The sequence below is a fragment of the Drosophila mauritiana genome, chromosome 3R, assembly GCF_004382145.1.
Source record: "Drosophila mauritiana strain mau12 chromosome 3R, ASM438214v1, whole genome shotgun sequence".
Classification (NCBI taxonomy): Eukaryota; Metazoa; Arthropoda; class Insecta; order Diptera; family Drosophilidae; genus Drosophila; species Drosophila mauritiana.
The window spans coordinates 20295645-20316415 of record NC_046670.1 but is presented as its reverse complement, the minus strand read 5'-3'; the positions used below and the strand labels follow the sequence as shown (position 1 = coordinate 20316415).

At 47.3% G+C, this 20771-nt stretch overlaps 6 protein-coding genes across 6 annotated transcripts in view; 3 read left to right on the top strand and 3 right to left on the bottom strand.

Annotated features, from left to right (window-relative positions):
* The first annotated feature begins 759 nt into the window (after positions 1-759).
* On the top strand, positions 760-2486 carry LOC117145534 (zinc carboxypeptidase). The gene has a single exon (XM_033311228.1). The coding sequence runs from the start codon at positions 774-776 to the stop codon at positions 2211-2213; it is 1440 nt and encodes a 479-aa protein (XP_033167119.1). The 5' UTR covers positions 760-773; the 3' UTR covers positions 2214-2486.
* A 1923-nt stretch (positions 2487-4409) lies between these two features.
* Positions 4410-5581, bottom strand: LOC117145535 (40S ribosomal protein S3). Its single transcript, XM_033311229.1, has 2 exons — positions 5472-5581; positions 4410-5213 (listed from the first exon to the last, which is right to left on the bottom strand). The coding sequence occupies exons 1-2, from the start codon at positions 5505-5507 to the stop codon at positions 4509-4511; spliced, it is 741 nt and encodes a 246-aa protein (XP_033167120.1). The 5' UTR covers positions 5508-5581; the 3' UTR covers positions 4410-4508.
* A 533-nt stretch (positions 5582-6114) lies between these two features.
* On the bottom strand, positions 6115-7799 carry LOC117145536 (protein SEC13 homolog). The gene is made up of 2 exons (XM_033311231.1): positions 7402-7799; positions 6115-6990 (listed from the first exon to the last, which is right to left on the bottom strand). Exons 1-2 carry the CDS (start codon positions 7686-7688, stop codon positions 6207-6209), a joined length of 1071 nt encoding a protein of 356 aa, XP_033167122.1. The 5' UTR covers positions 7689-7799; the 3' UTR covers positions 6115-6206.
* Positions 7800-8260: 461 nt separating this feature from the next.
* On the top strand, positions 8261-9090 carry LOC117145537 (ATP synthase-coupling factor 6, mitochondrial). The gene is made up of 3 exons (XM_033311232.1): positions 8261-8362; positions 8558-8709; positions 8774-9090. Exons 2-3 carry the CDS (start codon positions 8558-8560, stop codon positions 8940-8942), a joined length of 321 nt encoding a protein of 106 aa, XP_033167123.1. The 5' UTR covers positions 8261-8362; the 3' UTR covers positions 8943-9090.
* Positions 9091-9221: 131 nt separating this feature from the next.
* Positions 9222-16255, bottom strand: LOC117145533 (DNA polymerase epsilon catalytic subunit A). The gene is made up of 4 exons (XM_033311227.1): positions 16125-16255; positions 15937-16063; positions 9666-15874; positions 9222-9601 (listed from the first exon to the last, which is right to left on the bottom strand). Exons 1-4 carry the CDS (start codon positions 16193-16195, stop codon positions 9298-9300), a joined length of 6711 nt encoding a protein of 2236 aa, XP_033167118.1. The 5' UTR covers positions 16196-16255; the 3' UTR covers positions 9222-9297.
* Positions 16256-18183: 1928 nt separating this feature from the next.
* The window catches only part of LOC117142255 (ETS-like protein pointed), a 54695-nt gene continuing 52107 nt past the window's right edge, over positions 18184-20771 (top strand). The window contains exon 1 of the mRNA XM_033306114.1: positions 18184-18955. The gene's annotated coding sequence lies outside the window, so the exon portion shown is untranslated. The remainder of the gene's footprint in view (positions 18956-20771) is intronic.

Genomic DNA, 20771 nt, shown 5'->3' with positions numbered 1-20771 from the left:
TATTTGAGCACGATGAGTTTAATTGGTTCCCGAGCTGGTGGCACGTTGATTCGAAGATGCAACTCGGCGACATGGTAACGTGGTAACATCTTGGCAACCACTGGACTTGGAACCATGTTGCGCCATCCACTTGTTGTTGCCATCATCGAGGCGATTGGCCGTCCACATTTGGTTCGCTCTGCGTTTTCCCCGCTCGAGAACAAGCTCGTTAAACGTTTTCCTATTGCAATTGCGCTATAAATTCTACCAAAAATGTAACTAATGAAGTGTTATGAAAGGTGATCATAAATCGTTGAGTTCAATTGCCCATCGGCGAGATGCAGGGGATCCGAAGCTCATACAGACCGGCTCAGAACAGAAACGAGATGAGAATCGAAAGCTCGACGAAGAAGCTGAGGCGTTTGAAGCTTATCAAATACGACACGTATTAAGTTCAATGATTTTTACTCATACCCTGGAATTAGCAAGGGCATTTTAGTACTTCATAGGCACAGCAGTAATAAAACACTTGGAAAACTAAAACACTAAATATTTTGTTAACAAAAAGGAATATATAAACTTGCTTTGCAAAACCATATAGCACATGCAATACATTCCAAGGTATCAATTAGTCTACTACTATATGGTATGGTATAAACTTTTTCTTATCGCCACTTCCTTTTGTGTGCTAATATACAGAGGTGGTCAAAAGTATTTACACAACGAGCTTTTTTTTCAATTGTCAACTAATTGAAAAAAAAGCTCGTTGTGTAAATACTTTTGACCACCTCTGTATGTACGGATTTCAATCAGCGATGCAAGAGAACAAAATGGAAAAATTTTATACCGATTTCTACCCTCGGCGAATAAAGATGTTACCCAAAGGATGGACACCCAAGCATTGGCTGCTCCTCCTGCTCGTTTCCTGCATCTGTGTCATCCAGGAATCCAAGGCAGCCAGTTTCTGCACCAAGGCTGATCAATGTGCTTTGGATGAGGAGATCAAGAAAGTGGCGGATACGGTTCAAGCCCGCTACGATCACACCTGCATCTACCAAGTTGAACTAGCCACTGAGGAGCATGTGCGTCTCTTTCAGGCTCTTGAGCAGGCTAGCGATTCCTGCTCCTTCATGGGTCATGCCCGACAACCGGATCAAAAGCTTACCATTATGGTAACGGGTGCCAAGGTGGCCGACTTCGATGACCTGGTGCACACTTACAATGTGACCCACCGGGTGCTGAACTACAACTTCCAGGCTCTGATCGATGCCAACTATCTCGAGGTGGCCCCAGAAGATACAAAGCCCGAGGAATTCGACTGGAAACGCTATCATCCGCTGGAGAGTATCAACGCCTGGCTGAAGAAACTAGCGGAAACGCATCCCGAAGTGCTTTTAGTGGAATTGGGCGTCAGCGCCCAGGGAAGACCCATCCTAGGTGTGCAAATCTCCTTCGACTATGAGAATCGCACCACTGTCTTCGTGGAGAGTGGTATCCATGCACGCGAATGGATTGCTCCGGCCACGGCTACATACATCATCGACCAGCTGGTGAACTCCAAGGATCCAGCTGTCCAGGCACTGGCTCGCTCCCATAGGTGGTACATCTTCCCAACCGTTAACCCAGATGGATATCAGTATACCTTCAAGGGCGATCGCATGTGGCGCAAAAATCGTGCTTCCTTTGGCATTTGCCGTGGTGTGGATCTCAACCGGAACTTCCCATTCCACTGGAACGTCACCGGAGCCAGCGGAGATCCCTGCCGCTATGACTACTCGGGACCATCGGCTGCAAGTGAGCTGGAAACCCGACGGATGATCGAGTTCATAAAGTATCGCGTCGAAATGGAGCGCATACGTACCTTTATATCGCTGCACAGCTACTCCCAGATGATCATGTTTCCCTACGGACACAGTGCCGAGCGTGTGGACAACTATCACGATCTGACTGATATTGGTAGGCTGGCGGCCAAGAAGATTAAGGAAGTGAGCGGCAGGATCTACAAGAGTGGCAGCATCTACGAGACCATCTATCCCTCTTCGGGTGGCTCAAAGGACTGGGCTCATGGTCAGCTCAAGATACCGATTACCTTCTCCTACGAGCTCCGTGGACCCGCGGACAGCGAGGATCTGTTCATTCTGTCCGCCAAGGAGATCGAACCCACCGCTGCCGAGGCCTTCACATCCATCCAAACGATCGTGCGGGAGGCAGGCAAACGTGGCTATTACCAGTGATCAGGGGCTCCGGCTCCAACTGAAATTCCAGCATCAACTAACTACAAATCCGAATCCGAATCCGCAGCCATGCAGCACCATCTGATGGGGATGATGATGATAAATGTCGTCTGGCCGTGGCAGTTCACATGAAAAACACATTACGCGCCATCGTTTCTTAATGCTAAATAATGATGGCAAAATCATGACACAAAACCTCATAATAATGTTGGTAAATCAAAGCAAATATAGTCAGACTCGAACAACCTTACAGAAATAGTTGCAACCATTACAGTTACGATGCATTGTTATTATACACTGCGTTTGGCAGAGGAGCATATGGACTTGGCGATGGGTTTTGTAATTTCAGTATTTAATCGGGGTAATATAGAGGTTTTTTTGGGAAAATAACATCTTTAAACTATCCTTATGTTTATTTCACAAAATGGTTCAAAAGCTTTCGAACTGGAAGTGGGAAACGCTAATTCTTCAGGGCTTGAATGCAAATCTTGCTAGCACTTCACTGAGCTAGCACTTTGATTTGTATTCAGTTTAAAAGGAAGTCATCTAGAGTATTAAAGCTGTTGACCTACCAGATCTTGTTGGATTTGTCAGAACGGAGCCTGGCAGCTGACAGGCGAGTTATGAACCTGCGCAGCCTCTACAGACAATATGCATGTTGCACTCTGGCGCACAACTGCAACATGGACTGGCGGCAACACCAGCAACACATTGCCGCCGACCGTTGCAGACTTGTTGACGGCAATTGTCGGGTTTTTGTTTTGGTTTCGCTTTGTTGTTATGGCCATTATAATATATATATAGTTAGTAGGAGAGCTATGCCTGCCACACATGCCACAACACACTGGCCGGTTAATAATGTTGCTGCTGCGGGGATGCCCGTTGTTGCTGTTGCTGCCGCTGCTGCTGCTGCTGCAGATGCTGATGTTGCTGGCGATATTGATGTTGCCATAATCACGATCTAATTTATTTACAAATTGTGTTGAAATCATACGTTCAAAGTCGTGTTTAAAAGGTTCTGTATGATTTATGCCAGCGTTGAAATGAACCGCAACTACAACAATGGACAGAACAATTGCGGCTGGGAAAATATTTCTCACAGTCGCGCACAGACAGACGCGAGAGATGGCCCGCAAAATTTGTTTCGTCTGCTTTTATGTGCACCTAATTGATTGGGGCAAGTGGAGGAGCCAGGCAATGCATAGCAATAGTGCCATAGTGCAACCAGGAACTGCGCCGGTTCCTACCACCAGCCAGCTAATTTAGATTTATGGCGCAAATCGCAACTTGATGCGTGATGCCGCCGAGACAAGCCGCCAGTTCCTCCTCCTAAATTTGCTCCACCTCCTCATCATCTGGCCCAAGGTGGAGGCAGCGGGCACGGACGAGTGTTGCATGTGGCCATTTGTCATCGGGATCGAGGATCGTGTGCTGCAGCTGCGATTTCAGGCCGCTCCAAACGGGCACGAACTCGAGTTCGAGTGCAAAAGATACAGAAAAAAAAAAGTACTCTTTCTCCCGCGCTGGCTGTTATAATCTCGCAAATGTTGATAAATTGAACGATTGCTGATTTTCACGCTGCAATTGCCCTGCGGCCATGTCACTGTGCCAGCTGGGAAATAAACATATCAACATGATAAATAAGAGGAGCGGGTTATCATCAGCGGTCCCAGAAACGCGCGGACACACCGGACACACACTCATGTTGCCCGAAGGACAGCCTCATAAATCAGCGGGCAACTGGACAAAATGTGAGCCGTTTTAATCGCTGATTTCCGCTTCACAAGAAATGGAAATAAAATGCACCAAGGCGATGCGAAACAAGAATGTGAGATGCATTCGGCAAGCCGAACTCATGATACCCTGACAGGTTTTAAGACAGATGCTAATAAAACTCTAGATCTCTACTCTTCAGACATTGAATTTTATATCAAACTATTTCTAAATGCTATTGGACTTCTCATCTAATTTTACAATTTTTATTCAGATGAAATGGGAAGCTAAGCGACTCTTGTGGCCAAAATGTTTCATATTTATTATTCATATAGTAGCAAAAGTGACTAAAACGATTTTTAGCCTGTGTTCCAAAGGCTTTTGGAAAACAGGTTTGCATATCGGACAGACACAACTTTAGGATCGACCCTCGCACTCTACACTGCACTGCACAAGTGGATTATTACTTATTGATTTTGTTTATTGAATTATTATGTGTTTTTGTTTTGTTTCTGTCGTTTTGTTGTATTTGAGGGCAACTCTTTCAGCTAGTCGCTCATTGGATGAACAGTAAAACTAGATTTACAAAACTTTCGCCTCGGACAGATCGTCCAGTGGCTTGCTGGGCGGGGGGATCTTGTACTCGGTCTCGGGCGTCTCGTAGATCTTCTCCTCCTTGGGCTCCACAACGGACACATTGTCGGGCAGCGGCTTCTTGGGGCCGATCTTGTTCTTGGGGTCGTAGGGCAACATGACCTTGACCTTGATACCGAGCACTCCCTGGCGCAGGAGCACATGACGGGTGGCGGTCTCGACGTAGTCGTTGCACGGATCTCCCGAGTGGATCATCAGGCCATCGACGAATTTCATCGACTTGGCACGCTGACCACGCAGTTTGCCGGACACAACGACCTCGCAGCCCTTGGCTCCCGACTCCATGATGTAGCGGAGCACACCATAGCAAGCACGACGGACGGCCAGTCCTCCGGTGAGCTTGTACCTCAGCGACTCAGCCTGGGCAATGGCGCACAGACCACGAGCGGCGACCTTCTCGGCGTACAGCTCAATGCGTCCGGTCTCGAAGTTGAAACGCTTCTGCACCATGGCGGTCAGCTCCCGAATGCGACGACCCTTCTCGCCCAGCACCTGCTGGGTCTTGGTGGCCATGATGATGATCTCAGTGCGGGAGGGGGTCACACGGACCTCCACGCCGGAGTAGCCATCCTCGGCGAGTTCGCGAGTCAGGAACTCGTTCAATTCAGCCTTGAAGATGCCATCGGAAACGAACTGGGGAGCAAAAAGAAACCATTATAATCCGCATTCCACTTGCACACCTAGCAATCCTCCTCTTTGTTGTTGTTGTTTCACCACGCGTTGTTGAGCTCCAAAGTTTTTTGGACGCCCATCTGCTTTGAGGTTAACTCCGAAGCCGATGGGTTTTCGCGCTTTCCGGCCGGGTTTTTCACACAACTCCGATGAAACAACGAACGTACGGACACTGCATTACATGCCGGAGGTGATCCTGGCTCGTTTTTCCCCAATTACCTTGCGTTTCTTGGAAATCGGAAGGTTCGCATTCATTTTGACGTCGAATCGGAAACGTGGTGCGCAGAAAAGAAAGAGGCCAGTGTGACCGCGCGAGAGAGGGTAAAAAATACCACCGGGCCTGCAAATAAATACCACAATATACCATTTCGGCTTAAAAATGTAACAGTTATGCACTTCTGAATTTAAAAATTTATTTGAATTACTTTTAATTTTAATTAATTTAAAATGTTATCTAACTATAAGCTGTTTCTGCCTCATATTTTCTGACATGGATTCACAGTATTACTTGGCATATGCGACATGGTTCGTAAACTAGATTGCAATTAGTTTGTTCACAAACCTATAATGTGACATTCAAAAAATGTGTATAAATTGTAATTTTTTGGATTTTATAAGTTTTGTTCAAAATAATAAGTTTGACTCCAATTTGGTTTATTATTCAAATCTTATTGTACTATTATTATTTTATAAATACATACTAGTTACAATTTGCCAATCTATTAAATGTAACGTTACAAAAATGATACAATTTCGACAATAACTTGTTTTTAAAATTCATTATAATTTCAGAAGATACAAATAGGGATCCTATATGAAGTCCAACTTAATAAAATAAAAGAAGCCAACAAACTAAGCAGCGTTTAAAGGGGCACATTAAATTGTATTTCGTATATATATATTTGTAAAATAACACTTTTAACCACGACTTTAGCACAATATTTCTGGGCTGGCTCAGTTGGATAGTTGCGAGTTGGACAGGTTCGAGCTGTGCTCCGAATCGGAGGAAGGACCTGGATGCGATGGCGCCTGCTGTTGGTGCTGTTGTAGCGCCTGCTGCTGCTGGGAGTGGGAATGGGGAAGGTGCGAGGGCTGCTTCGATTGGATGGCCGTGCCCGACTCGTAGTTGATGCGGATCCATTGGCCCTCCGTGTTCTCCTTCCACAATGTGACATTGTTGTCCCCACCGGTGACGGCAAGAATGTTGCCGGTGGTTGACCACGAGATGCTCCACACGGCATCATCGAATGTATGCAGCACAGTCGAGGTCCACTCGGTCAGATCTGCGTTGCTGCTCCACACGATCACATGGCGATCCTGCGAAGCCGTGGCAATCTGCGAGCGGGGCAGTCCGATCGACGGCGCCCAGGCCACGTCGCGCACCCAATCCGAGTGCGCCTCCAGTCGGTGCTCCTCCACCCAGCGGTCGTTCTCCTCGCGCCAAATCTTCACCAAATTATCGCAACCACCGCTCACTAGGCGCTTCACGGCCGCCGATCGCGACGTTACGCGCTGGTCAAATGCTGGATCTGGTGCCTGGGCAGGGCACCACGAGATGGCATTCACTCCGATCGTGTGCGCATTCGGTATCTTCTTGGCATCCCACACACCGTACTCCGTGTTGCAGGTGAGCACCGATACCGAGCCATCCGAACTGGCGCAGGCCAGCACCAATCCGTACTCGGATGGCGCGAAGTCCACCGAGTTCACCGAGGAGTCGTGGTTGCTGTATTCGTAGCTGAAATGTTGCAAGCACGGAGGTTAGATGTGGCACTCTTTAAATGATAACAGAAATCTAAACATATGTATGACATGGCGCATTGCTACCCTGTGATCTCGCCAATAAGAGAGTATTTAAGTGTCTTATGACAGAGGGAACAACTTAAAGGATACAAAGATATATACATATGTATATATATTATAACAAGATCTGATTATCGTTCTGAAATGTTTTCAATGCCATGATGTAAACAATTATAAAAAATAAATTACATTTGATAAAAGACGTTCAAGCATAAATATTAATGTAATGATTTCCTAAGCTATTAAAGTATTATTATTATTAATCAAGGACCTAACACTGGGTATCCCCTAGTCGATTCCCAAAACAAACATCACTTTGCTGGTATGGGTGTGCCCGTTTACTTACAGCTTAGTCCAATCCCGGGGCGTTGTGGACTTCCAGACGATCACCTTGCGGTCGTAGGAGCACGATGCCAGGATGTTGCCGAACTTGGGATGTGCCCAGGCCACCTGCCACACTGGTCCCTGGTGTCCCTTGAGCTCGGCGAGCGCCTTATTGTTTTTGCGCGAGTGGAAGATGCGGACGCTGCCGTCCGAGGAGCAGGTGGCCAGCAGGAGGCCGTAGAAGTCCAGCGCTGCGTGGTGGACCATGTCCTCGTGCTCGGTGTCGATCTCTTGCAGCAGGCTCACCATCTTGCTCGAAATCCGTTCGTCCGGTCGCCAGATAAATTGATTAAATGCAAGTCGTGTTTTTTTCCGGCGCTTGACGTGGAACCTGGACGAGCAGTGTGGCCAGGGCGCGGCGCAGGGACTGATGGTCACACTTGTAATTGATCACATGGTCACTCTAGTCCAAAGTTGGCCTAGAAATTAAAGTTTATATTAATATTAAAGAAATACAACAGATTTTTATTCATATTCAATATAGATCCGTTTTGGCTTGCGTGGGGTTTTAGGTACAGTTTAGGTGGTGTTTTGATATGAACATTTATGGAGCAGTTTTGATTTAAGTTGCACATATGTAGTAAGATACATAAACAGACACAGTGTATAAATTACCTTTTCATAATTTGTAATATTTTTATTATAGAATGCTTGTTGCATTCCGCTAGAAGCAAGTAATTTTAAGCGGATTGCTGATTATAATTCTTGTTCGCAACGAATATAATAAATTTAATACAGCTAACAAACAATCAGCCTAGATTAAGCCAAACATCAGCTTAGCAAATACCCTTAATATATCAAAAGCTTACATACGATAGTATCACATAAACCCGTCACGCGCCCGTCACTAACACCAACTGCCATTGTGAACTGACAATTGTCACTTTTCCGCACGAAAGTTAGCATTTGCAAAGGAAAATAAGGTGAAAACAAGGCTTAAAATACATACAAAATGATTGAGGGAGTTCAAATTAAATACAAGATACAGTTGTTAGCAAAGTCGGCTTGAAAACCGATTGGAAAACGTCGAAACAAACAATTGTATTACATAACCTTTTTAAGGTTACATATGAAGAAGGCCGATTTATGCTATTCTAACTAGAATCTATCAATTCCAGATGCTGTCGCAATCCCTGCTGAGTGGCATGCGCGTCCTGCGCACAGAGGCCCGCCGTAACTTCGGAATCGTTGCTCCCGCCCTGAGCAAGGCCTCCGATCCCATCCAGCAGCTGTTCCTGGACAAAGTGCGCGAGTACAAACAGAAGAGCGCGTAAGTTCTGGCTCCTTCATCCGTTGGTGTGCCTCGACATAATCCTTGTTTTGCTCGCCTGCAGCGGTGGCAAGCTGGTGGACTCCAATCCCGATATTGAGCGTGAGCTGAAGACCGAACTCGACCGTGTGGCCAAGCAGTTTGGCAGCGATGGCAAGACCGACATGCTGAAATTCCCCGAATTCCAGTTCCCCGATGTTAAGGTGGACCCCATCACCCAGGCCCCCCAGTAGAGATTCGCTCCTCGCGAATGAGTTAGTCTAATTGCTTTAAATTCAGCTGCTGATTTCGCCTGTGCGCCCCCAAAACCGCGGGCACGTCAACAAGAAACCAATAAAATCGGGAAAACAACAAGCGATTCGTATGCGAAAGCCATTAAAAGTGTGTGAATCTCAATGGATTATAAGCGCGTCCATCCCATCGTATTGTCATGTTATTAAATTAACATTCACAAGTGTTTAGAGCGATGAATTAATGGTAGTATTGATTTGGCTCATTAAAATCAATAGAAATTCCATTATAAATACAATATATTTAATCGCAACTTAGATATTAGCCCTACGATCTACAAAACAACAACAAAAGGACCTATCGTGGCGTGGTCAACGCCTGATGAACAGTCTGCTGGAGCAACTGCATCTTGTGGTTGGCAGCCACCTTGCTGAATGTGCCCAGCAGCGTCTGGATGTCCTTCCCGCTGATGAGGGGCACAAAGTTGCCAGCGCAGGTGCAGAACTCTGCCAGATTCTCGCGCTTAATCTCGCTGCAGCGCGAGCAGCGCAGATCCTGCAGCACATAGGACATCATCTTGCGCTGCAGGGCATCCAGCATCCTCATCTCGATCTCCTCGTTATCATAGGCCACATAGCACTGGGCACACAGCCAAACGGGTCTGAAAAATGCAACATTAATGACTTATTTGTGGTAAATTATGTGTACTGGTTTGTGTAACTCACACTCCATCTTTCATGGCACGATGCTTGTCCTTGCAGAGATCCAGGTCCCTGCAGTGATTACACGCTTTGCAGATGACCTCGTTGATGATGTGACTGTCGCAGGGATCCTCCCACTCAGCCAAGTCTGAGAACTCGCCAATCCCCACCAGACGCAGCATATTTCGGCGCAACTCGTTGATTTGCTCCGCCAGCGTCTTGTCCACACTCAACGCCTTGATCAGAGTGCGGATAAGTTCTAGGCCCGGGCTGGGCTTGCCCTTGCCGTAGTTCTTGTGCAGCTTCAGTATAAAGTCGAACGCGCAGTGCGAGATATCCTTGATGGCCTGCTCGGTGGTCTTCTTTTCGGCCAAAGATTGCATGAACAGCGTCAGCAGGGATTCAAACTTTTCGCGGCACTCGTTTTCATCGGGCAGGTGTTCGCCAATTGTCCAGTTGAGCTCCAGGGACAGCTCGTCCTCCTGATCCGGCTCAGCCTCGTTGCCCTCCACTGGGTCTCGGTTTTCCGAATCCTCTTCTTCATCCTCCTCGTCGTCTAGGTTGCGTTCTGAATCTCGTATCATGGTGGTGGAAACTATTGACGACACTGTCTCATCGATTCCCTTTGGTAGCTTTCCCCTGATTCCCGAGAAATTTGCCTGGTCCATCCAGAGCATAAAGTTCCAGCATTGTTCGAAGCTCAGTTGGATGGAGTGGAACATCTCCTTGTTCCTCAAGCTTTGCACAATGTAGTCCACGTAGCCAAGGGCATCGGAGACGGTTTTCTTACCCGTACTGAGGATAATCCTGTTGAAGTCCGCATAGATAATGGTGGCGCCCAATCTCTTAAACTCAGCTATAATGCGCAAGAACATCTTTCTCATCAGATTATTCAGAGATCTTCGCAAAGCAGGATCATAGAGTAGCGCATTGCTGGAGCGCACCCATCGATAGAAGTGCACGATCTGGAAGTCCGAGAAGATGTTCCTATTGATGGATACCTCTCGCAACCAACCATTCACCATGGAGCGCATGACGCGGAAGGCGGCGGAGCAGAGAGCAGTTTCATCATAACTCGGCAAGGTGGCAGCCGGAACTGTGCCAATCATCTCCTCTAGCGAGACCTGCGGCATCACATCAAAGGTAATGGCAGAGGAGGCGCCTTCCATTTCCTGAATCCTGATCGATTGAAGCAGGGCACTCACTGCCAGGCTGTCCAGAGCCAGCTCCACGCAAACATCCGGATAGAAGCCGGCCTTGTTCTGCACCACACTAATGCTCTCCTCGAATTCCGCCAACAGGCGGCTGTCGTCCGCCTCCCGGCCACCCAAATCTGGTCTGGTACTCGCCGACCACCACAGCACAAAGTTGTGCCGCTGCAGCAAGCGAGCGAAGAAAAGATCCGCTCCAAACAGCACAGTATCCGGCGGCATATTGCCAATGGGCACATGGAAGTAGCGACACTGGTCCAACATCAAATCGAGAACATTGTTCAGATTTAGGAAGTGACGTATCACTGCCCTGGAGCCCTGTCGCTGCCAATCCAGGCCAGAAAGCAAGCTAGCGTCATCGGAGATGTGAATCTGAGCCTGGGGAAACTCCAGGAGGATCGGCATGGCCAGGCTGAGTTTACGTGCGGCCAGCGCCGTTTGAAGACACAGAATGGTGGGTCCCTGATGCTCCTGTTTGTAGGTGGTCAGAGCCCGCTGTATGTGCCGGTAGATCTGTTTGACATCCACCTCAATGAGAACCTCAAAGGTGTAATCCTCCACAGGAATCTTATCCTGCTCCTCTGCCGTCAGATTCTTGAGCAGGGCCAAACGCTCAGCGGTATACAGTTGCCTCATGGTGGGCATCTGATTGGCACGCACTGTGTCCAAGGCAAAAATATATGCCTTCTTGCTGGGCATCAGGATCAGTGACCAGATCTCCTTCTTGGCCGTCGGCGTGTTATGCTGGTACAAGTAGATCTTGCGCAACCGGTTGTTGGCGCTCGCCAGATATTTGACCTGAGTCTGCGGCCGCTGCTCCAGCTGCTCGATGCTAAAGGTTTCCAGATCCTTGGTAGCCAATTGGGCCAAGCGACGTGCCTCCTCGCGCTGGACGCCGCAAATGCAGCCCATGTCCATGAGGGCGCGAAATTCCAACGTCATCTGCGTTTCGTATATGCCCTCGATGTCGGGCGTCGCCAAATCCGCCAGCATGCCCAGAGAGTTATCCCGGAAGAGCTGTTCGGGCACACTATATCGGTAGAGATTGAAAACAGGTCTGGAGCGTGGCAGAACTCGGTTGACCTTGCGCCAAAGTTGACCCTCCTCTGGAGGAGCAGCACTTCGCTGATTTACATAGAAAATCCTCGGTACCGTCAGCTTGATCTTGTGCAACTCTTCGCCGATTAAGGCCCACACTGTGAAGTGGCCCAGATCATCGACGGGTACCAATTGCACGATCTGCCACGGCTGGTCCAACAGGGTGCGTTGTGCTCGTCTAAGGAATCCGCCCAGTGTAGCTGTGGATCCTGTGGCTCTGACCACTGGCGGATCCTCGCCTCGAGTTCGCTTGCTCGCCTGGCGATTACGCTGGCGCTGATCCTGCTGCCATTTCCATTTCTTCTTCTGAAATCTCACCCACTCCACGATGGTCTTTCTGGTTTCTCCGATGGGCGGTGGAGCGCCCAAGGCCTGACGCCAAGTCGTGGCCTGTGGCTGTGCCTCCTCCTCATCGTGCTCCTCCAGCTGTACCCTCTTTCTCTTGGTGACTATCGGACAGCCTGCAGCACCCTCACCGCCATCTTTACCAGCCAAATCTTCCATATCCGCTAGCTTGTCCTCCTCTGTAGCCAAAGGTTTTGGCTTGGGTCTGCTGGTGAACATCTCATTGATGCGCCGCTGCTTTAGCACATCGTTCTTCTCCAGCATTTTCTTGTGCAACCAATCCGGATGTTGAACCCTGGGCACAGGATTTGCCAGTCCCTGCAGTGCCGCCGGTATCGTGATGATCTTCTGGATGGTGCCACCCAATCTCTCTATGTAGTAGTTCCAGTCGAGCACATCGCGTATGTCCGCATCGCCCATGGTGTTGTCCTTAAGCCAGCGACGCAGGTGATGACGCCTCACACTCGGTTCGGATTGGAAAATGGCCAAGGGAATAGCTCTCTCGGTGACGGGTGCTCCTTCGGGTTTCTTTGAAATAATATACTTACAAGCCAGACCCGCATCCTTTACCATCTGCTCGCCCAGGAACTCAGCCAATCGCTTGGCCGTGGAGATGGACGTACTCTTTTGGGCGCCATACTCCTCAAGCTTCTTGGACATGCTCTTGTTCTCCGAAATAAGTTCGAATAGCTCCGAGTCCGGCAGATTTGATCCTCTGCTGTAGAGTACATCCAGCCAGTAATCCGCCACCTTGGCCACGGATGCATAGCATTCCTCAAGTGTGCTGCCAGCGAGGAAAGCTTCGAAGACGGAACTCTGGAAATTTTTGATCAGCTGCAGTTCACCGCGTCGCTTCACCTCGAATCCCTTGAGCTCCGCCAGTGAGCCATCGAAATTAAAGACGGCATATCTTTTCTTCAGCTTCTTGCCCTCCTCTTTGGCAGCGGGTAACACCATGGCAAGGTAGGGTCCATCCACCTCGAAGAATATAGAGTTCTCATCTCGAATATCGTACATGGGTAGATTATTCTCCTTATCCTTCCTTAGCTCGTGGTACTGATCGTTGGTAAAATGATCTTTAACCATAGTGTTTAGCACAGCATTCGGATATGATATGTTGATCTTCTTTTTCTTCTCATGGCTCGTGTGAATGGTAAACTCCTGCGGAAAGGAGCCAGGCAATATGCACCATATACCATCAGTGTCCAATTCGAGTGGTCGGCCAACTCGCTCGATGATTTCCCTCGCCTTGGTGATGATATTCGAGCCAGTGAGGCACACAATGCCGGCCATAGGCATGGAATGCCAACGGGCTCCTCTCCTCATCACGTAGCCGTAGAAGGAGTTCAGGATGCACTTGTGGGCCAACTGCAGGGAATCGTAGAGCACCTCCCTGCCCTTGGCTGCCTTGATCTCTGCCGCGTCCCCCGAAGCCACAGCAGCGTTCACCGATGCTTTGGCCACTTTGGTTAGTCCTTTGTACTCGTAGCGACGATCGCGGAATGCTCGCACCGTGTCCACATAGAAGCTGTTCTCCTTCTGGCAGATGGTCGAAGTGCGCGTTTCCAATTTGGTTAGCTTGGTCTTCTTGTAAGCCTTGCGGCAGTAATCCGTGAGACGTTTCTTCTCGTACGCCGCCTGATCCTCCTTGGAGAGCTCGTGAAAGGCACGCTGTGGTCCGCCAGGGAAAAGGGGTGGAAACTTCTCAGTCTCCAGCTGCTGCTGAATGCGCTGGAACTCGTTCCTGGAGGCGGGCAACATCTCGCCGCGCCACAGCCAGTCCATGGAACGTTTGCACCGAACTCCTGGCTTGTTGAAGTCACAGGCGGCGCAATCTAGGTCACTAACCATGGCCGAAGGCTGCAGGCGATTGGTCAAGATAATATTGGGGTACATGGCACCCACATCCAAGTGATAGATGACCGGCTGCTCCAATCGATTGGGTATATCATGCAGACCCTGTAGCCCCTGCACAATCTCCTGCCGCACTTCATCCAGATTCAAGACCTTCTCGAGCGGAATGCCCTCCTCCACTTCGATTGCATGGCGCAGCACCGCATCAACCTGCTCCTGCAGTTGCTTAACCATAGCAGGATCTAGACGAAAACGGCATGGGATGTCCGCTCGGAAGACGCCTGATTCCAAAGCCTCCACATGACCACCCACATAGGTTTCCGAATCCAGGACGTGTCCCTCGTTGGAGAGCTTGTTCAGCTCACTCTGATGCTTGTTGGGATACACAATCTGAGCGTGGTAAGCCTCCACCATTAGCAACGTTTCACAGAGTGTGCCGGAACCCTTTCTTAGGATCTCATCGGGTTCCATGGGAATAATCGTATTCAGGGCGAAGATAAATGGATGCACGTACTTCATGTACAGATAGTATGTGGCCACCGCATCGGATACAGAGTAATTGGCCAGCACTTGGGGCTGTTCCACGGCCATGCGGCACATGTCCTCCGGATCCAGTTCCACAGGATCATATCGTAATTTAGCCTTGGCCACCGCCTTCAAGCCTTGAGATCCAACGGGCAAATATGAATCTCGCTTCACCCAACAAAGGCAATCCATGTGTATGGCCGGACGACTTAGGTAGTTGCCATCCCGGAGCTTGGAGAAGCCAATCTCTTGCTTCATGTCCAGATCGTAAACCGCAGCACGCGTCTCCACAAAGGGCCAGTCGAAGAAGTCGCCGTTGTATGTAACAATGATGTGGGGACGCACCTCCATGATGTGATCGAAGAAGCGCTGGAGCAGCTGCATCTCGTTCTCTTCGTTGAATACTATAAAGTTACCCTCGAATTCCGGCTTGGGAGTGTACTCAAAATCGTCCACATTGGAGGATATAATCTCGCGGTTGGTTATCAGGTAACCCTGACCATCGATCATGTACGAGATCATCATAACCTGATCCGTCTGGGCATCGGGAAACTTAAGGGGCAGCTTAGTGGTTTCTATATCGAAGGCCAGGACAACTGGTTCGGGTCTGTCCAGGATATCCGGTCGGCAGGTGATGGTGGGCATTTCCACTCCACTTCTGCACCTGATATTGTACCACTGTCCACAGAAGATGCGCAGATCGATGGACACTCTGACGTGGTAGGGCACATCGTGCTCCCTGATGTCCACAATGCAATCCATATAATCCTGCTGCCTCTTGCCCAATGTGGCATCCTCGGAACCAGCGGAGGATTGGGCCAGCGAGGTGGCCAGCATTTGCATGTAGTATGTGTTGGATTTCTGCCGCTCCTGATTTCTCTTCACCGCGGACATCAGTTCCCTTCTAACCTTGGTCATTGCTGTCTGATTGAGAAACGATAGCTTAATGTACTGCTGCTGCAAGCCGGATAGATGATTAGGCAGATCCAAATCCTCCTTGGTAATGTGCTCCAGTGCGGAAATCTGTCCGGAATACTTGCGGCCCAGAAATCGCGCCACTTCCAGATGCATATTGTCCTCCGGTCGGATGAGCAAATACGGCTGATAGGCCACCGTGCATTTGAAGCGGGAACCATCCATTTGGATGAAGAACAGGTCCAAGGCAGCAATCAGTCTTCTGTCCTCATCCAAAACCTCGTTCTGTAATGGGCATAGTCGTTATTGGACATGATATTCTGGGTTCTGTGGACTTCCTAACTTACCGAATGCATGTTGATGAGGTAGCCCGTCCGCTCCTGACTGTCCTTAACCCGATCGAAGCCATATTTCGAGTCGATTTTGTCGTTCTCCCGGGATTGACGATAGCCCGCCTCATTGAAGAAGTCGTCCCTGTGGATGCAATTGGGAATTTCCTTGTTTAGCGTGAAATCCCCGAACTTTGACCACTCACCCTTCTGTGCGATTCTCGCTGACGAATTTACCCGTATTTTGCAGCACTTTGCCTTTGCCGGAGTCTGCCATTTCCGTGCTGATTAGCAGAAATAAAATAAATAAATGTAAATAACTTGTTGCCGCCAAAAATCTGCAACGTCTCAGAAATGTGCTAACGCGTTGCAGAGAACGCTGGCATTTAGCTGTTGCACAGCACTGGGAAGTTACACGTTTGGCGCCAATTTTAAAACGTTGCATAAATAAAGCAAGAAAATTAATTAATGGTTTAAAGATTTTAAGTTATGAATGCAGTGAGAAATTCTCAATTATTCTTAGCTCTGTAGTTACAGAGTTACATTGCTAAAATCTGATGAAATCATAAAATATAATATTTATGTTTATTTCATCACAGCTTGACCATTTTAGCTATAATTTTCGTGTAATGGGCATTAAATGCCCTATTTGTTGTCACTTTAGGGACAGCTGCTGGCCACTTGAGTCGGCCTGTTGGCCATGTGTGCGCAGTGCGCATTTCCAACTGCTGAAATGTGAACTTTTTTCTACTAGTTCTCCGCTGCAATGGCATCATGCAGTCACGCACACAGGCGCATTCATTCATAAAAATCCGGCTCACCTACACGAGTTGTAAGATTCCAGCGCAGAGGAGCGACAGAGAGAGTGAGAGAGGGAGGGAGAGCGGCGCGCATGCGCTCTTTGAGTTCTTTTTTTCGCTTGCTGCACTTGTCGCCCCCCTTTTATGTTTTTCAGTTTTACCTCTGCGGCAGCAATTAAGTTGCAGCAGAGGTTGACAATCAGCCATATTTTTATTGCACGTGTTTCGTTATGCAAGGCTGGTTAAGTTTTTTTTTTATGTGTATGCACATATCTATCCCTTGGCCGGGAAAATCGGGAACGCCATCAAGTTTTGTTATCCCGAATCTTATTGCCCTTTTTCTGGGTGCAGCTGGCCATTTGGCTGCCGCCCCTGCACTTGCATTCACTTATGCTGTGTAATTTGTAATTTATGCGAAATGCGTTGCCGGAATATAAAAACATTGCTGTCGTTTCAGTTCCATATCGCCGCTCTCTGTCGCACCCACTCTCCGCACACATAAACCTGTTTGTGTTTTTGATTTGTGCGAAAGAGAGGGTGAGAGAGAGCCTTTCGAACGCACAGTGGTTGTCATGGTCACGGTGGGAAAATATCTCCCTTAACTTTTTTTGGGGTGTCCAAAGGTATTTTCCCAAGCTGCAGCTTTCTCACATTGTGTACAATCTTTAATAATAATACTAATAATAATTTAATAATCTAATCTCATTTGTCGAAATTTTCGAATTTTCATAAAAGTTTTATAAACTAGTATATATTATATATTATTATTTTGACCAATTTACTTTATTTCTCAAAAAACATAGATTTTTATAAAATCCAGAATATTAATAAATAAATTTCTATCAGTGTACACAATTGAAAGACTGAGTTTGCCAAATTTAAAATTATTTGTCTTTATTATTCCGCCCCCTTTGCATACTTAATATTTCAAATATACTAGTGTTTTTGCGCACTGTTTAAATGCTTGCCAAAAACGATCGCCCGCACACACACTCATACACGCACCCACACACTCTCTCGCATATTCGCACTTACACTGAGTTCTGAGCCAGCAGATTTTTTTATATATTGTTGCTATTTTTTTGTCGCTGCAAACACTTTGTTTTTGCTGCTCAAAATATGTAATTCTGATTTCCATTTTTTTCTTGCGCTCATGATGCACGCTTTAGTGCGAGTGCGAAAGAGATGGCGAGATTGAGGATCGCCCACGCCTTTTCGTTTTCATTCCAGCGATCAAGTCAAATAGCGAATAATGTTTATAAGTCAGATTGATATAACTCTCGATTTTCATATTATTTGCGATTTTTGTTATCACTAGCCAGAGCAACAAAAAAAAATATTAATCTTAGCTACGGAGAGAAAGAGAGAGAGAGAAGGAGAGAGAAGGTGCGTCGGCGTTGGCGTCAGCGCTGCGTCTGCGCCAACGTCGGCGTCGCTGCCGCCTGTTGCCAGTCGGTCAGTCTGTTTTTGTCTTTCTTTCGGGAAGCGTGCACTTGCGCTACGGTAAATTCGATTTGAATGAATTAAACGAATCAAATAACAAATAAATAACAAATGCAAAACACTTTGCAAGCCAAGCAAAAACCCAGTGTGTAAGTGAGTGAGTGCAATAGCGAAACATCAAAAGATCTGCGCGCGCAATATACAGCAAAGTAAAGAAGGCAAACAACAACTAAAAAAAAACACGGTTCAGAAACAGAGCAAACCAATTTCTATATACGAAATCCATCATAAAACCACAAAAATCTCCTCAAACATCGCGTGAGTGCCTGTGTGTGTGTTTGTGCGCGCGCGTGTATGTGTGTTTGCCAGCGATCCGTCGGCCTTTTTTCGGTTTGTTTCTTTTCGCGTCTTATAAGCCGAGCTAAACCGAGTCCCCGATTTCTTCTTGAGTTGTTCCTTTCGGTTTTTCGTTTGTCTTTGTGCCCGGCACGTAATCCCTCTCTCTCTCCCCCTAATCAACCTGCTGATCCCACCGGAGGGTTAAAACACACACGTATATACATATATACGTACGGTGAGATATAGAGAGAGAACGAGCGAGAGATAGTCATCGGTGCTGCGGAGTCCATCAAGATTGTGCGCCTAATTTGAAGCTGTAATTAATTTGGATACCCTAATAAAAAGCCAACCGAAAGACGGTCTTTAGAATCCAGAACCCACAAACCAAAAATCAAGAGCCCAGTAGCCCCCGCCTTCTTGTTCACGAAGGGGCGCTATTTTATTGCCCCGCACCGGTAAGAAAAGTGAAGTGTTGAAAAACAGTAGTTCAAGTATTAGTTTTTGTTATTTTCCCTACACTCGGAATAAAAATCCAAACGAAAATGGAATTTAAAACAAATATCAAACCATATATCTCTGAATTGTTGTATTATAATAACCATGGTTTTGAGATATAGTTTTGAAATAGAACTTTTAAATCATATTTATCTTAAAACATGAAACATTTAATTATTTATAGAGCCATGCCTCTTTCTTCCGAGTGTATGTAAACCCTTTTTGTGTTGGTGTTGCCTGTTTTCTTGAATGAATCTAGGAGAAAACTGGTTTGGCTACCGCTCGGTAGATCCGCCGATCTCGCGATCTCGCCTCGATTCAGGATTGCTGCCTCTATAAACTCGTTGTTGGCCAGGCCAACAGAATTTGAATTGGTTTTCTACTTGGCATCATAGCCAAGCTAGTTAGCCGCCAGTGTGCGTGCGTGTGTGCCTGTGTGTGTGTGTGGGGCACTTCCACAACCCTTGTGGGAAACACGCTCGAAATTACTACTGTTCCTTTTACAGCTTCCGGTGCCGCAAATGAGCTTCGCCTGCCCCTCGATCGCGTTTCGGGCCATCGATCCAAGGGGTTTGGTAATCGAGAATGTGTGAACGGTGTTTGGTTAGGGCCAAGAATCTAGCACAGCGATCGCATTCGACAATTAAGTATCAATAAAACTGATACCGGAGTGCTACTCTTTTGACCTTTCACGTTTAAAGTATGTATAATTGGGGCTTTCCTGTCTGCACTTTGGGTTACCTGAAAGGGTTTCAAAAGGATCTTACAATTTTGAATGTAAATTAAAGTAATTATAAAAAGAAAAAAGATCAAAGGATAGTTAAAGACTTAACCGATATCATATTTAAATACAAAATTGGTACCATTGCAAAGTAATCTTCAATAAGATTTTGCTAAGATCAATTATGATTATTCTTATGATTATCTAAAACTTGATTTACGTCCTTATCGCAATCTTAAAGCCAACAAACGATAATTTAAAGAGTTACGATCATTGAACTACTCTAAAGATATGTTTAAATTCCCTCGGGGTATTTAAAAATACCAATTTGCGAGCAAAATACACAAGGGAATGATAAGAAATTATTGCCATAATCGCTAATTTGATGTGTGACGATCGTTGGATCATAATTGAGCCCAGCTACCGCCACCCGATCCCGCCCCTCTCCCTCTCCCTTTCCCTCCTCGAGCGTCTGGCCCTAAATGAAAGACCAGTTCAAGATCCTTTTCCATAAATACCCACAGACAATTACAGTTCAGTGGATGTTCGTCGGGCTGGTTCGTTGCCCCATGCCACGTTAAACTCGGATTCTGTGCCCCGGACCGATGCTAAAAGTATCAACCTGCTGCAGACAGGCCGAGATCAAGATCGATCCCATGACAAGACAAGACGACACACTCGCACAGATACGCCACACACACACACACAGATACCCCACACACACACAGATACTCCGCACACATGCAGTTTGGACTGTTCTGCGACAGATAGAACACATGTGCACAGGCAGGCATCCCGAGGATCATCAGCGGATCGGAGATCCCTTCTCTCCTTCCAGCGCGAGGAAAAAAGGGCCAGGCGCTGGGAAAGAAAAGAGCAGCGACTAAATGTGTATTCTACCGTTACGTACACACCGAAAAATTGCACCCCTATTTGTTGCCGCCGCTGGTGTTGTTGTTGCTGTTGTTGTCGTCTGGCCGAGGAGTGCGCACCATATCAAAAGATCATATTCGTTTACAATCTGTTCTTGAAGCATCTGCTGCGCCCAGACTCTC